At 51.5% G+C, this 15,926-nt stretch overlaps 3 protein-coding genes across 3 annotated transcripts; 1 reads left to right on the forward strand and 2 right to left on the reverse strand.

Moving 5' to 3' along the window:
- Positions 1 to 2,041: 2,041 nt before the first annotated feature.
- On the reverse strand, positions 2,042 to 2,850 carry B0H65DRAFT_76256 (uncharacterized protein). The gene has a single exon (XM_062831377.1). The coding sequence runs from the start codon at positions 2,613 to 2,615 to the stop codon at positions 2,256 to 2,258; it is 360 nt and encodes a 119-aa protein (XP_062676711.1). The 5' UTR covers positions 2,616 to 2,850; the 3' UTR covers positions 2,042 to 2,255.
- A 718-nt stretch (positions 2,851 to 3,568) lies between these two features.
- Positions 3,569 to 4,710, forward strand: B0H65DRAFT_76242 (uncharacterized protein). Its single transcript, XM_062831376.1, has 2 exons — positions 3,569 to 4,095; positions 4,246 to 4,710. The coding sequence occupies exons 1-2, from the start codon at positions 3,684 to 3,686 to the stop codon at positions 4,305 to 4,307; spliced, it is 474 nt and encodes a 157-aa protein (XP_062676712.1). The 5' UTR covers positions 3,569 to 3,683; the 3' UTR covers positions 4,308 to 4,710.
- A 673-nt stretch (positions 4,711 to 5,383) lies between these two features.
- On the reverse strand, positions 5,384 to 7,451 carry B0H65DRAFT_436847 (uncharacterized protein; the record flags this gene model as incomplete). Its single annotated transcript, XM_062825266.1, has 3 exons — positions 5,384 to 5,781; positions 5,947 to 6,655; positions 6,711 to 7,451. 3 exons carry the CDS (start codon positions 7,449 to 7,451, stop codon positions 5,384 to 5,386), a joined length of 1,848 nt encoding a protein of 615 aa, XP_062676713.1.
- Positions 7,452 to 15,926: the final 8,475 nt, after the last annotated feature.

The raw sequence follows: 15,926 nt of genomic DNA on the forward strand, positions 1-15,926 counted from the left end.
CTCAAGAAATATGTCACATGCCCTCCTGCATTATGGGGTGATATGAAGGTTTTAGCTAACGGTTTTGGATCCAGTACCGCGAACTCGACAGGCGCCGGACCGGATCGGACGACGGCAGGGTACGGCACCCGGGCACGGACAAGCACCCCCGATGGCATCCCATTTTTCCCATCATCATTTCGACTTCACGTAACTCGAATCGCTCTCTATCGGCCCAGCGGCTCGAATAACCGAGATATAAGACAGAAGCTATCACAAGGGGGTAGTTCCTGCCGTTCTGCTCGCCACCATTCAGTAAGCAACTTGGAGTCAAGTGATCGTTATCTACATCCCGGCTACAAAACAGTACGAAGAGCGGCGATAACCGCGCAAAAATACATCGGGATTGAGAGTCATTGGCCTCGATGGGTCAGATCCGAGACGGGGAGATGGAAGATTAGGGAGCATCATGTGAAGAGCACGAATGCAGCGAATCAGGCCAAGCGGCACAAATTTCGGGATACACTCGACCAGCAAGAGGAATCCCATGTCTCAGGAACCCACAATCCCATCAACCCAATAACGAGAGGATGGCAATGTCACGATGGGGTTCTCGGCCTTCATTTCCTTATTCAATTGCTGGAGGCCCCTCTGCAGATTCTAGCGGAGCTGGCTATGGTGTCTGAGATGCTGTTGCGTCCTATGGTGGGAGTTTAAACTGAGTGTGGATGGGACTCGGTGAGCCTTCCTTTCTTTTTCTCTGTGATGCTTTTCGATATCTTCTCGGAACCAAGCGGATCCGTCCTCGTCGGCGTCAATCAGATGGACTAGACATGGGTTTACCGAGACGAAGCGATGGTTTCTGATGACCCGTGAAATGTTCACGGAGACTTATGGTCCCCGACTTGATAATTCTGTGGAGAGCGCCTTCCGATGAACATGGAAGAATTGTGAAGAGGATTCCGCAAAGGGATGATGAGTTCGAAACCCAGTTGCAATGGCCCTGAGTCAAAGAGGTGGATGCCTTCCTTCCGAAGAGTTTCGGACTGGAGATAGAGTGTCTTGCGTGGTTTGACTGGAGAGTATTCAGTCAACATGTCTTAGCAGTCCCGCGGAACGATGATGCGACTGCGATGCGAACAGGTAACACCCGACGGATGGAAGCAGCGGGTATGTTGGCATCATCGGAAACTGTTGACTCAACCGAGACGAACGACTCGATCGAAGATCTGAGACAGCCAATGTTCGCTGCAGTGTCACGGGAAGACCCAAGATATAAGCGGCTTCGAAGTCGATGACATATGAGAGAGCTTCCAACAACTTGTTATCTTGCCGTTTTTTGCGGCGATGCAACTCTTCCTGGCCGGTCGAGCGATTGGTGATCGAGAGGAATGCTTGAGATGAGCACGTGGGGATTTCTGGGGGTTGTCGACAAGGATTGTGCGAAAAGGCAATTAAACCCCTGACTTCGATTTCCATGTTATAAACAACCTCTGGAAATCCTCGATTTAATGGCCCAGTGCCCCCCTCGTTCTTTGAACTCACGATCAGAGTCGCTGAACACCTATCGGAAGTCAACCGATTGGTCGGAGCAGGATTCTTCTTATAACCCCCAATCTTGGAGTGGGAGCTCTAGATGGCCCTTTAGGCTTCCGTCACATTTTGCGATCTGAGGTGGTATCGCCGTGGATCTGGATCGATTTTGCCCCCAAACCTGAAAGTCGGGAAGCAAGATCGGATATCTTGCTTGCAATTCCGGTGTTGTGGTGCTAACGTAGAGGTATATGATTGGCTTGCGGCGCTGAGAGGTTGTGCATCGCGATTGCCCTGCTCATCGAATCAGATTTCTGAACGCATTCCTGTCAGCTGGCGGAACGACATTTCGTGATAGGTCAGTACAAGTAACCACAGTATGACACTCACCAGAGTTGACTTGACGGATGAATAAATCTTCTAATGCAAATACTTCCTCGCTGACGACATACAGGAGGGCGACAGCCGCCGAGAAGAAAGGCAGATCATATCCGCTTTGTTATTAGTGCTCGCTAACCCTGGACACGAAACGCAAGGGTTGTGATTACCGGCAGACTGGATCTCAAGCAGATCCGGCGCCGACATCATCACTGCAGCACTGCATGTGACGCGGCTCTTTTCGACCTTTTCCGACTGGGCAGAAACACAGCGTTCCTCTTTTGATCCACGTGGCTCAGAATGCCCCCTCTGATCGCAGAACGCCAACTACCTGGAAACAAATGTGATGCGCATCTCAAGCCGACTCATCCTTGTACCCCAGCGCCAAACAGTTGGGTGTTGGCGATAGCATCAGGTCTTAGCATACCCGTTTGATGCTGTTGGCAGAAGTTTTCCACGAAAACGTCTCGAAGATCAAAGACATCCAAGTTCATGATGGCCTTCTGCCTATCATGAGAGGCGTGGCTTTTGTGAGGGCATCCAACTTGAGAGTGCTCATCTCGGACCTCATTGGTCCCTGCATCATAACCGAGCGCCACAAACGATCTGTCACGTTCCTTCCCATCTGGCAGCGAACGGGTGGGACTTGCTAACACACAACCGGATCTTTGTCCGAGACTCCCCAGAAAGAGCCCCTGCTGACGATCAGGACCAACATTTTCCATGGGGACGCGGATCGGTCTTTGACATCATCGCCAACCTTTGAACTCCATCACGAGGCGAGCACCCTGAGGCTAACGACCCGGGCCCGGATGAAGATGACGCCGAGGGGAACTAACGAGACAAGTCGCTATCAGGGAGCTCACAAAGCCCAATGATATTGTTGGATCGCTCATTTCGATGAAAGCCGACGCCCTGGCCCTGCTGAACGACTGCGTATTTCCGGCGTACAGAGACCCGAACCTTTCACCCGAGAGACATACCTAGATCCGGATCACAAAATACGTTGGTTAGGGTAACTTAGCCCCATCCATTTCGGATATCACAGTCATCCAAATGTGGTACTGGAAGGCAGGCCATACCAGATCAGTGCATGAGATCCCATAAGCCTACTACCATGACCCACGGAACGATCTCCGGCTCGAGATACGGTGAAGAAAACATCAGCTTAAATCATCTCAAGTGGATGAACAAGGATGAAAGAACAAGAGCTCATAAGTATTCTGGTCAAGCCCCCCCGAACCGATGACCTCTCCCTGGACAGCTCTCCTCTTGGTATCACGAACATCGGATTAATAATTCTTTGTCGACCTGAGATATCCCTTAACGAACTTGAACTTCCAACACCCAGTCACGAACTAGGATCATCTGACGGCTCAGCCCTACCTCTATCAGGCCCCAGCCTTAGACGCCCATTATCATCATCATCAGACAAAGAGGACTGTATCATCGGATCCAACCCGGACCAAACGATTGAGTTGAAAGGATGTCGTCGTCAGTATCAAGCAAGGTATTACACTCACCTACTACCAACGTTAATTTCCCACCGTCTTCCTTTGTGATCAACATGGACCAACGTGTTGTTGGCGTGATGAGATCGTCGTCTTCGCCGGTGTCTCTCACGGTTGTTAAAGTATAAATCAGGAGATGGGCCCAGAGACTTCACGATATCATCACCAACACCAGCAGAATTATCTCACCTCATAAGCTTCACGCAAGTGATCATCAAAACATTCACTGACTCAACATCAACTCATCAGCATTACATTGCAACAACCCACCATCGTTCCAAGATGTCCACCTCAACCTCCGGCGGAAGTTCCTTTGTCGTCCAACCCCCACCGTTCATCCTGACCAAGCAGAACATCAACATCCTCGCCGTCGTCAAATATGGCCCATTGCCTTCCACGTTAACCCCCACCAACCTTCACGCCTTCCTCTGTCTCGGAGATCAGTCCAATGAACCTTTGGCGGACATGAGCGTATACCCAACACAAACGGGCCAGGGAATTGCCGTCACCGGGGTGGCCCTTCCTGGGGAGGGGGCATTCGCCTTCTTCCTCTTCCACAACGCCACGTTTCCCAAGGCTGGCACCTACAAGATTGGCGTTTCGATCCAAGAGGACAAGATCAATGCGACCAATATGGCGCAGGTTTGGTCCGGGGAGTTTACGGTGGGCGATGTGGCGGGGAATATGACACGTAGTAAGTTTTCCAGAAGAAGAAACATTCCTCCATCCCCCCCCCCCCCCCTTCACCGTGGCACTGCCATCCACCCGGAGTTCACGGTTTAGGCCGAGGGGACGTGTCACTGGAACATGAATCAGTTGCTGACTAGATCTTTTTCTGTTGAAGCTCCCGATGAACAAAGCATAATCGACAAGCTCCAAGCAGCGGGGGTTTTCGGTGCGAACTAAAGCCCATAGGCTCATCGGAACAGTCTTTGCGTTTCTTACCACTGGAAGACTGGACGGGGACCGGACGAAACGTCATTTTTGACAGGACTGTCTAGAGGTATCCTACTGGGTCAAGATTCGTGGAGTTTTTCAAGGCGTCATAGGGTGTTTTGGACCTACTACGGATAACTGTCGGGAAGCAAAGTTGGAACTTTCATGGGCTGGCTTACACTGGATTGGGATCGGGAGGATTTTTGGTTTGGGATAAGGCCGGCTGGTACGGCCACATAGGTGACGATGATGCGGACGTAGAACTGACTTTTCTGTCGTCCTCAACTTTGACAGGGGCACCTTCCCTTATGGTTATGGCTCATAAGGCGGAAGATAGAACAGTATTAATTGAGGCTGTGCCTTTGTTACTCCATGATCAAGTTCATGCTTTGTGCTTGGCAAGCGGTAACTTGCCGTTTCGTCAACCAAACTCGCAGTTGGTTCAAAAATGATTTCCCAATGGAATGAGATGCAGGCTTATCGGAATTGACGCAGTGCTTGGTGACAATCTGTTAGCAAAGTAACGCACGGACATCCATTGAGCGCTTGGCCCGCCCCCACTGAGCACGAAATGCAGATGGGAACGGCATCATCACACCTTATCAGATCAAATCATAAGAAACAAGTATCGAACACGGAGGATTTCATCTCGAACTTCGTTATATGCAGGTGGCTGAACTTCCTTTCTGCGCCATAAGTGCCTTCATGCGTGCGCAGACGAGGTCCTGCATAAAAAGTGACCGTGACTTTTCCCGTTCCTGCCCCAACTTTCCCCGCTGTTGTCCCCTTCCATCCGGCAAGGCAGGCATGCAGTGCCGGTATCTTATTGCTTCCTGCAATAATCATACGGCTTCGATCCATTCCTTCCCTTTCATCGTTCAATCCATTCATGTCATCTCGCCAACCGGATCATCGTCCGTTTCTTCCATCCCTTCCCATCTTCTCCATCCCGTCCTGCATCAAGATCGCAACTTCCATCTTAGAACACAATTGGGGCGCTCCATTGTTGCCGCGCTCGGTTCTTCCTCTCAGTCTCCTTTGATCATCTACTTCTTCTTGCACTTCCCACTGTCGACACAGGCCACGGCGCTGCACCGATCAACTTCGCTTCCTGCCGTCCACACACAGCCATCACAGCCACAATACTGCTCGCCCTGGGCCGTGGAAGTCTCTGAAGTGCAGAACTTCATGAGGTCATCCCAGAGTTGGGACTGGATGGACGGGGTGTAGTTGTTTTGTAGGGAGGAGCCAGTGCTTATGAACGCGGAGCTGGCTGTGCAAGTGCTGCTGTTCGCCTTGCTGTTGCTCAGGTGGGACTCTGCCGTCTTGTAGGACGAGGAGCCGGAGCCGGAGGTGAGTTGGGATGAACGGCCGAGATGGGAGGAAGAAGGGTTGGAGGCCGGGGTGGAGATGAAAGGACTGCTGGACAAGAGGTCGCTGATGTCTTTCTGGGCTTGCTGTCTCCTTGGGGTGTGGTGGGAAGAAGGCAGGGAGATGTGAGATGAAGCATTGCAAGTCTTCGCATCTTTGTTTCCATCTCTGCTCAGACGGCTATGGACATTCACGGTATAACTGGACAGCTCAGACACCTTCGATGTCTTGCACGCACCCAGGTCGCGATCGGATGAACGCGAGTTTGTACCAACAACAGCTACACAACTACTATTGTCACTCATCTCAGTCCAGAAGCTTTTGGCGGTATTGAATGATGCTTTTGGGACTTGGGACGCCCTGGAAGCAGTAGTGCCGTTGGAGGAGGTCACATCAAGCTTGGAGTCAGACACTGGAATGCGAGTACCACAATTGGCATTGCCGCTGCTACCGCTGTCGATTTTGTTCCAAAATCCTTTGGCGCTTTGGAAAGTAGGGGACGAGACGGAAGATGGAATAGACGACCTGGTGGAAGCCAATCTGGACCCAGAAGGACCAGGCTCTTTCCTGAGGGGAATAGAGGTGGTTGTGACGGAAGAGGGAATCAATGCCTTGGCGGAAGCCGAATTGCCGTCAGACGAAGCTGGCGTGGACTTGGGGGGGAAGGAGGACGTAAAGCGTCTCGGTTTGCCCTTCAAGAATGACGTGGTCGGGGGTGGCAAGGGCTTTTCCTCGGTGATGCTGGACTGACGGTGCTGACGAGAGCCACGGGAGCCCGTTGTGATGACCTCCGGCTGGCTTTGGAATGAAAAGCTACGTGACGGTTGTGATGAGTTGCCGAGGTTTGGCTGAGGATTGTTCTCGGACTTCAGCTTTGAGGGCTCTCTTTTTCGCGAGGAATTGGCCGTGAAGGGTTTGTCTTTGGCTTGATCCTTGTCATTGGGTACCTGGTCGAGGTTAGCCTTGTTCTAAGTTTCACGTTCGAGATATATGAGCACTAACTGATGAGGGTATGGTTTTGGTTTTGGGGAGGCGGAGGGAGTCCTTGGCCCGGGGAATGCGCAACGGCGCTGGAGCATCTTGGGGTACCAATGGGCTCGGCGGACGTTGGGGAGCCTGTCGGGTTGGAATTCCCGAAGCTTTCGAGGCAATGGCAGCCTTGGAAGGCGATCGGGAATGGTGCGGCTTCGAGTCGTCCGTCTGCGCAATCTTGGCCTTTGGTCGGGGAATGCTTGAGCGTATGGATTGGCGCAGCTCGCAAGGCCGATGTTCCTTTGCGGTCATCTCTTCCTCTTTCTCATCTGTGGCTTGTTTTTGTTCCTCCATTTCAAGATCCCTTTTTCTTTCCGCGGTTTGCTCTCTCTCCAGGGTCGCCGGCTCTTCCTTCTCTGGGGTCGGCTGCTCTAACGGATCTGCCCATCGGACTGCCTTCTTGTTTCTGTTCCGCGACTCAGACGCACGCGGATGTGGTGTCTGTGCCCGTCCTCGGGAAGGCGTCCAAGAGTTGGGCCTCCCTCTCGGAGCGTCAGCCTGCGGGTCGTCGTCTTCGGGGTAGGGTAGTTGATCATGGCAATCAGCCTGCGGGATATCCTCTTCGGAGTCTAGACGATCGGGCGAGTACGGGCGAACGGCTTGGGTAGTTGCAATGCTTTTGTTCTCTTGCTTCTTTCTGATAGGGGACCGCTTGAAAAGCCCGACTATGGCCCCTCGGAGGGAGTGCGCTTTGCCCTTGTGATCGCGCATTTTGTTGGTTTTGCTTTCAAGGCTAGCGTGCAAGTGGTGATGGAAGAAAGTCGGCAATGGTGGTTTGGGAGATTGTTGTTACAATGTGGTTCTGTGACTGGAGATGACTGCCGCTTGGGATGAGGTTAGGTCTGTATGTTGTGATGATGCAAGAGGGTACACTCTTCCAGAGTTCATGGGATATACTGAATTCCCAAGGTTCCATGGTCGCTGATATTTACACGGTCGTCGCCGTGGCGACTGGTGTTGTTGTTTGCCTGAAGGCTTGAACACCGGTGAACAGCATTACTGTCCATGATCAGTAAGAAGGAGGTGGGATGTTCATACTCGGATACCGTCCGAACATAATGGAAGGGATATGATCAAGGTTCTCCGAGAACAATGCCATTGTCTCATGGATAGTCCCGTTGATGAAACAGGCACATAAACTGAGGATTAACGGGCGGGTGAGGAACATAAACATGACGCCGTCGATGGCATCAGCTTGGGAACCAGAAAGTCACGACATAAAATAGCTATATACGGCTCTTCCAATCGTAGCTGAAAATAAATGGTAGTGGTCCAAAAAGTATCTGATGGGTCAGAAGATGACACCAAGGGAGGACGGTGCTACCAAAAAAAAACATGCAGTCAAATGAAGACAATCGAGACACTCGACGAAGATGCCACATTGAGAGGCAAATGTGGTTTATAGGACCTATGGATATCTTCTGCAAGGCTTGTAGTATTCAGTTTTTGTACTTATTTGTCTGGAATTTTCATCAGCGGACAATGCAACGACGTCAAAATAAGCCTCTGCGGCTGACAGAGGTAACAAAGCATTTGTCCCAACAAAGCATCTTCATCCGTGCCGGATTGCTCGGGCATGATTGACAACACATCCTATCTGCCCAACAAGCAACTTTCTGTAGCAAACTAGACAATTGTTTGGGAAATTCAATCATGCTCTTGATCGGTTGGAGAAAGGGATTGAAAACAAGAGGGTGTTGCAAAAATGAAGGAAAACCACAACATCTGCGAAATGCTTGTTCCTGCCAACCGAACCGAATTACCAATCCGGATTGAGATGCAACCTTATCTCAAGCGCTGCATATTGTGGTAGCACTCTGTTAATGGAGTAACACCTACGTAGTCACAACTGTTCCCGTCTGAGCCGTCACGTCGCTAGACCTATGCCGCCCGACACCGTCGGCATTATACATTTCGGACGTGAAATGACAAGATATATGGATAACTTCCGTAGTTCCCTCTCCAACGACTTTTCGAGTGTTGCCAAGTATTTAGGAATGCGCTGGCTGTTCTTCGTTTTGCTATCTTTTGTTATCTTTGGTACGCACCTACCTAAGGTATCTACCATCATCTGCCTGCTTGCCGCGCCTTCAATGTCGGTTCATTCATGTCGGTCCCAAGCCGAGGTAAATTTGGGGTTCAGCACTCATTGCTGCAGGTGAGCACAGTCCAACTTCCAACTTACGTCTCGTCGCTCCTCCGTTTCTTCTCCTCCTTTCTTTCCTTTTTCCCCAACTGAAGGTTGCCAGCTGATGCGCTTCGGCGTGTCAGATAGGCATTCATTATCATTTTCCCCGTTGATATGGATGCACCAGCTCTGGCATAGATTGATATTCTTTTTGACCCATTGCTGGGCACCCACGTTGAGAGATCGTTCCGATCTCAAAGATAAGGTGGGAATCAGTAGAGGTTACATTTCTTTGGCAATGCCGCTTTTGGCGTCAAGTTTCACGGCCGAAAAAGTCCGGCCTGTCCTCGGCAGACGTCGTCTACCGAGACTCTACTGGGGTTCCGTCCCCGAGATTCCAGGACGGGCTGCTTTCCCTTGCTTCAAATTTCCATGAAGCCAAGCTAACGAGCCATTCGCAGAAGAACCGTACAATCCCGCTCGACCATCTCGTTACACCTCTTCCCTCCATTGCGCGCCGTAATACTACCGGCACTCGACGACAAGGACACTTCAATCCCCGCGGCGACCTGTCTCTACATTCCACGTCCAGCAACACGGCTCGTCTTGGCCCAAACGCAATTTGAACACGCGCAATATTGGTGGCCACTACCCGGCGCAGCAGAAGCCAGGATAAAATCCGGAGTGCCCGTCTCCAGAAATTGCTCCCACAATTCGGAGTCGCCGCTGCGGGAGTACTCAGTCCTTGTGCTCGGAATGGAGAGGTTCGACTCTGCTGCCGTTTGGAAAGACAGCGTGGGTGAGGTACTTGGCTCGACAATGGTGGAGAAATCGGACGCGGGCTTTGTCGAACAGGTTGGCGGGCCCGATTGCCGCTCGAACAGTTGCACTCTCTCCTTGAACGAGAAATTCTGTGATTGGATGGGCCTGGGCTCGTCTACTCTGGGCTGACTGGCCCGGGGCTGATAGGTCGGTTGGAGGTTGCGGCTAGGCCCCGATGATTGTTTTTCCTGGTGAGGACCGCTGTTTACGTTGGAAGGTGGGTTTGAGATGTCCTGTCTCGGTCTTTCGTCGTCATCCCTTCGGATGGGGAGTATTCTCTTCCCGGATTGCGCCATGCTGCTCGAGCGGTACTGCAGCTGCAAGGGTTCGGGATTTCAGCGTGTGATACGGCGTTGATATCTTTTCCTCTATATAGGAGCCGGGGTCCCGCTTGGGAAGAACAATCTTGTCATCTGTTCCGTTCTTCACCTTGATTGCCCCTTGACGCTTTAAGGACGTCACAGGAACTGCGGCTGGACGGTTCTGCATTCAATGTTGAGCTAGGCCAGCCTCAGGGGCCAACGAGGCCGAGACCCCGGGTGGAAACTTTGATGTTTCCGCAGGAGGACTCCAAGGACGTTGAGGAGCTTGGGGCTTCGAGGTTTCCGGGACTGGTTGAGATGGTCCTTCTCTCTTGCCCTGAGTAGTGGTCTGGGCCACATCCCTCTCCGAGCTGTCGTCTTCGGATACGAAGGGACGCCTGTATTTGCTCTGGGCTTGCTCCTCAGCTTTCCTCAAATCTTATCTGGACTCAATCCAGCGGATGGAATTTAGCACGGGGGACGCCGCCCATAAGACACTCTTTCGTCTTTTTGGAAGATTGCTACGCCGAGTAGCATCAATGCTGGGCTTCGGCGAAATTGAGGTCGACAGAGAGCGGCCCACTACCAGCTTCTTGCCATGGTTGGGTGGATCGGGCGAGGATTGGGAGGGCTTCAGTCTCGGTCTCTGAACCGGCAAATTGTCTGTCTTTGTGACGGCAGTCCCAGCTCGGCTATCACCGTCGACGAGGCTTGGGCGCCTGTGTCGGGGCGGAGGCAGAGGCACATTCTGCGCGGTCATCAACCGCCTCGACGGCTGGACCTTTGCCCTCTCAGTTTCCTTAGTTTCCTCTTGCTTGGGGCTGATCTCTTTCGGTTCTTCCTTCTTCTTTTTGGCCTTCTTTTTCTTCGTCGTTTTCTTTTGGTAGATTACATATAGAAGATGATGGTGAAGGAAGATGATCACGGAGAGATCAAATCAAGAGGAGTGGTGGCCGACATGGGAGAAGTATGCAGTCTTAACGTCATAAATGGGACGAGGAGGAATAGTAAGAATACCAGAGAGCTCTTCGGTACGGTTGAGCCTGATAAGATTGAACGAGGAAAGCAGGATTGCGCGCTATGGTGTTTGTGATCGCAAATAGCGAATGCAAACACAACGGAGAGACGAAGGTTGGCATGCTAATTCCACTTGGAGGGACTGGCTTTTGGCGCCCACAGAATGAGATGACGCGCTATCTGTAGAGCTGCCCAATACGGTGGAGATACGATAATGCAGTAATGCATCCCGTCCTTGAACGTCTTCCCGCCCATCTGCCCCCCTGGCTCGTTCGCACTCCCTCCTCAATCAATGCGTGTCCAATTTGCCATTGGCATTGCTTTTCAGTAACAAGTCTTTACGAAGGAATCCTTCACGAAGACCAAAATCACTGGCACGTCAAATTAATTTACGGCCACAATAACAACAAGGTCTCGAAGCGTTAATCAGCTTGCTTGCAACTGCCTAAACTACGGCCCATCGTCCCTGACGTAGTGACGTGCCCCGGCGTTCATCCGGTCTTTCCAGGCACCAATCCACCAACTTTTCTCGACCCCTCAGTTAACGCCCGGCCAGAACTACCTCCCGCTCCCCCTGCCTCCCTTCCTCCTCCCCAATTTCCTTTTCCTTATCATTCAAGGCTAACAACCAACCCTTTGCGAGATAGACATGGCCTCGAGATCCGCTTAATTGCCCCTTTTCCACTCGCTCGTCATTGCCCAGACACAGCTCGAGCATCCGCAGAAACGATAACTGATTCCCGGGCCAGTGTATTTTGACGGCAAATCCAACGAACTGTGCGCGAGAAATTCCTCCCACCTTTCCGAGTAGGCACTCCGCGCGTACTGCGCCTTCGTGCTCAATGAAGACGAGACGACGGTCGAAGCACTTTCCTCGGGGTTTGCGCTGCTGTGATCGCTCTGATGTGTTCGAGCGGTATAGAACGACGACGGGATTGATGAGGTATCTGACGGGATATCGCGACTTTTGGGGCCGGTTTGGTGCGCTCGGGCTGTGTGGAAAGAAGCTGTTGAAGCCTCTGATGGACCGATGGTCTTCCTGGCTTGATGGGTTTTGGCGGCTCGGAAAGACAACGCCGGTGAGCTTGGGGTACCAGACGTGCCGTTCGATGAGGAACCTCACTGAGCCAATTGACCCTAGAAGAATGCCAGTCGCTCCTTGAAGGAGATATTCTGCGGTCGGACGGGTTGGGGCTGAGCCAATCTGGGCGGATTGGTCTGGGCCCGGAAAGTCGATTGCTGTTTGTGACTGGGTGACGATGACCGCTTCTCGCGGTCGAACGTTTGATGGTCCTTCCTTGGTATGGGAAGCTTGCCATTGGGCGTTTTCCTGACTTTGATCGCCCCTTGACGTTTCAACGACGTCGAAGCGACTTCTGTTGGGCGGATCTGCGTCCGATGTTGATCCAGGCCATTCTTCGGAGCCGGGGAGGCTAAAAATGGCGAAAAAGAGCCCCATACTTGCAAGAGAGGGCTTCGAGGACTTGAAGGAGGTTCAACCGTAAGTGAGGGTGGATTCGAGCGTCCTTCCTGGAGAGGGGGTTCGATTACGGATCTTTTGGCGTTGTCGTCCTCCGAAACAAATGGAGGCAGGAGGGAGCAGCCCAGTTATTTAAGGAACAGCATCTAGGGAAGTAGAGCTACATCTTCTCGGGTCTTGGGCAGTTGACATCCTGGACATGGAGATACCGAGGGCCCAAGCTCTTAAAGGTACGAAGGCAGGTGAACGTGAAAGATAGGGGACACTTTTGAGACACACGGGGAGAACAACGCATTTTAGGGATTGTGGTATATATGCAAATAGTTGATATGGTATACATGGGTTATTTATCCGTCCTGAAACCATCGAATGATGAAAGCGTACCTAGTTATAGTAGAGCGATATCGCGACTGTAGCGTCTTGTGCCTTCACCATGGTTCAAAATAAGAAGAGTTGTATTGTAGGTCTGAACAATCACCGTATAACAAACAAACTATTCGACATCAATCCGACTACATACTCTGGTACCACAAACCGATTGTTCCCTTTTGCAATTTGCAACAAAAGCAGAAAGAAGTGAAAATACTTCCGAGTGCAAGCGATGAGCCGTCGACAAAAAGATTTGCGACAGAAACAGCAAAAAACATACAACACCAGGGATTCGCTGGTCGTCACCGACCCAACTACTAGTCTGGCCCTCACTGGCTTATCTATGGGAGAGCGGACGGGATCCCGAGTTTTCCAGTGGGTATGGTCGTATGTGCTTATACGGACATAATTTGCTGCTTATGTATTGCATAAGACGGGATTGTGTATGGCGAACAGTGTGTGTGTGTGATTGAGTGGTGGTGGGATAAACCTCGTCGTTGACACCTTGCGGTCATCAGAAAATCACGGATAACGAAGAATGATGTGATGGTAACATGGGTCTACGATCCCTAAAAGTAGTGTACTTGGATGGAAGGAGACCATACCTATTCAAGATCGTCACTGTAACTGTACTCGTGTCATAATCAAGTAGCGAGCACTCCCATGCATGCGTCGTGTGAGTAATGATGTACACAGCGCCATTAATAACCAAAGAGGAGCGACAATGATGATTCTACAGTACCTAGAAAACTAGAAGAAATAGACTCGGAGAGTTTATATGGACCTCCCTGTGAGTGAGTGAGCGCCGGTAGCGAATGAAAAAAGGAACCGCCGCTTTCTCTTTCACATGCCACGACAATACTCGCGTCTAGCACCATGGCTTTGTAACTTGCCACCTTCAATCGATGTCATTCATTGTCCGCGACGACCGCACATCATCCGACCTTTACGTTTCATAGGGCTGAACTAACTAACCACACTCTCACCGTGATTCTGTCGCTCATCATGCCGCGTGTCGCACAAACAACAGCATGTGATAGTCCCGGGAAGGCGGTAGAGCGGTAGTTGGTAGGGCTGGGCCAGAAGAGAAAATCGTACGATTTTGATGTCAAACCGAGAGGCGCAAAGTGGGTCACCACGAACCTAAAATCCGGGGGACCGGGGGATGGACGACATCGAAGTCGGGACGGGCCTTCTTGGCCTCTGCGTGGGAAGATCTGGAACATTTACTTTTCGAGATTTATACTTACGGTTCTTGGTGGATGATGGCGGTTTGTGTAGAATTGCCTGTAACCAAGACGGATGACTAGCTCCATGCTCACCGAGGACACAACAGGTCGTAATGAGAGACCCTCGGTGTCCTGTAGAGACAGAATGATGGGAGCGAAAGATACAACATGCAAGGGATGACGGGGCGGCCCGACATGGGGTCTTCCATCCACAGTGTGTTGGGCTCTTTTGCTAGGTGCACGAGTCTCAAAAAGCCGCCGATGTGGTTGTCGCACAGATATGTTATCTTCTTCGGATGTGTGGCCTGGAGCTAGGCTGTTGAGGGAATTTGGCGAGTACCGAACCATAGCCGAGATGTGCAACATTGATATTGTTCTCGTGTATCAATGTCAAAACACCGTTCGTCTCTTCCTCGGATTCCGCGGGCTTTGACAACATCCCCAGATTACGAAACTGTTGGTGATTCTGCACAGTTGACGAGGATATCGCGTCTGGGGAGCCCCTGGCGCAAGGCATTTTTGGTATTGCGCACGGATCACCGATCAGAAGGCACGGATCAGAAAGAAAGCCGCGAATCGATCAAACGCCGCCCCCTTTTGCGGAGGAGCTGCGCATGGCTGTGGGGGTTATACACAGTTCCTCAATTTGGCGAGTCAAAACCATTTCGATATCAAGGAACAATTGACCTCTTTGCCGTCAACAAAAGAAGCAATTATGCGCTCGGGCCAAAGGGTTGATTTTAAGGCAGCAAAAGCAGACTTGTTAGGGCCAAGTAAGGGTGCCGTTCCCGCGGGCGCGGACAACATGTTGGGGATCTGCGGGGCCCGGCGCCAGCACTAACATTTTCGTTTGCTGCTGTGCCCTGCCAATCCCCTGAAAAGGCGCTGAACCCCGCCAGCCGACATCCTTGGCCGTCTCAACCCCTCAGTGGATGATGTTTTGGTTGTTTTCAGGGCAAGGCTTGATCAATGCCGTGTTCAACCCTCCTTCTCGTGCGCGGAGATTCGGCCTTGTCGGGGGGTTTCCGTAAAAGGTTTTGGTAACCCAACAAATCTTGGGGGTACGTACCGGAGATCTCATCGTAATTTTCATACATGCCGTTACAGTGTGACCCACCCGACGCCACTTTGGGGGTGGTGTGTGCACGCTGACGGCCCAGACTTTAATGCCAGGGCATCGGTGCTTTGATGCGGCGCTGGGCTTTGGTATGTACATTGTGACATTCGGTGACTTTCCATCATCGGACATTGACTTCGGCGCGCCGTATGTACGAGACTAAACTGATGCCTGTCAGCCTCATTGAGATGACGAGCTTATCATTCAGTCAGCCGCCAATGTTCGTTTTGGAAGCCTGTCATCGCCGATGTTGTCCTTGTGTTGGCATCTTCAAGTCATTGTCTTCCCATTTTCCCCACGTTCCACCGGGGTATTGGACGGAGGTTACATGCGTCCATGTCGCACCAGACGTCAGCTCTCGGTCGGCCGGTCTTTCGGATGCCGGAGCCCCGCGGACAAGCTAGAGACAACTTGGGAAGTCAAGGTCCACTGCCCCCATGATTCGGTTGTTGTTGCTGAATCCGTGGTTGGGTTGAGAAAGGGAAATGTTGGCTGGAGGTTGGATTTGGAAGTCTGAGATATCCTCAATGCAAGCGGTTGTGACGGAGACATCATCTGAGCTGACAAGAAACAGGCGGGCAATCATGCCAATATGATCAAAGATAAAAAGTACAAGAAAGGACGACAGCAGAAGGGCATTTAAAATAGTCATGTCAGAAACAGACGGGCCACACATCGATGTCATAGTTGCTCCAAATCACGTCCGTATGCGGCGTGGAAAT

Source organism: Neurospora tetraspora (genome assembly GCF_033439725.1).
Source record: "Neurospora tetraspora strain CBS 560.94 chromosome Unknown B0H65scaffold_10, whole genome shotgun sequence".
Classification (NCBI taxonomy): Eukaryota; Fungi; Ascomycota; class Sordariomycetes; order Sordariales; family Sordariaceae; genus Neurospora; species Neurospora tetraspora.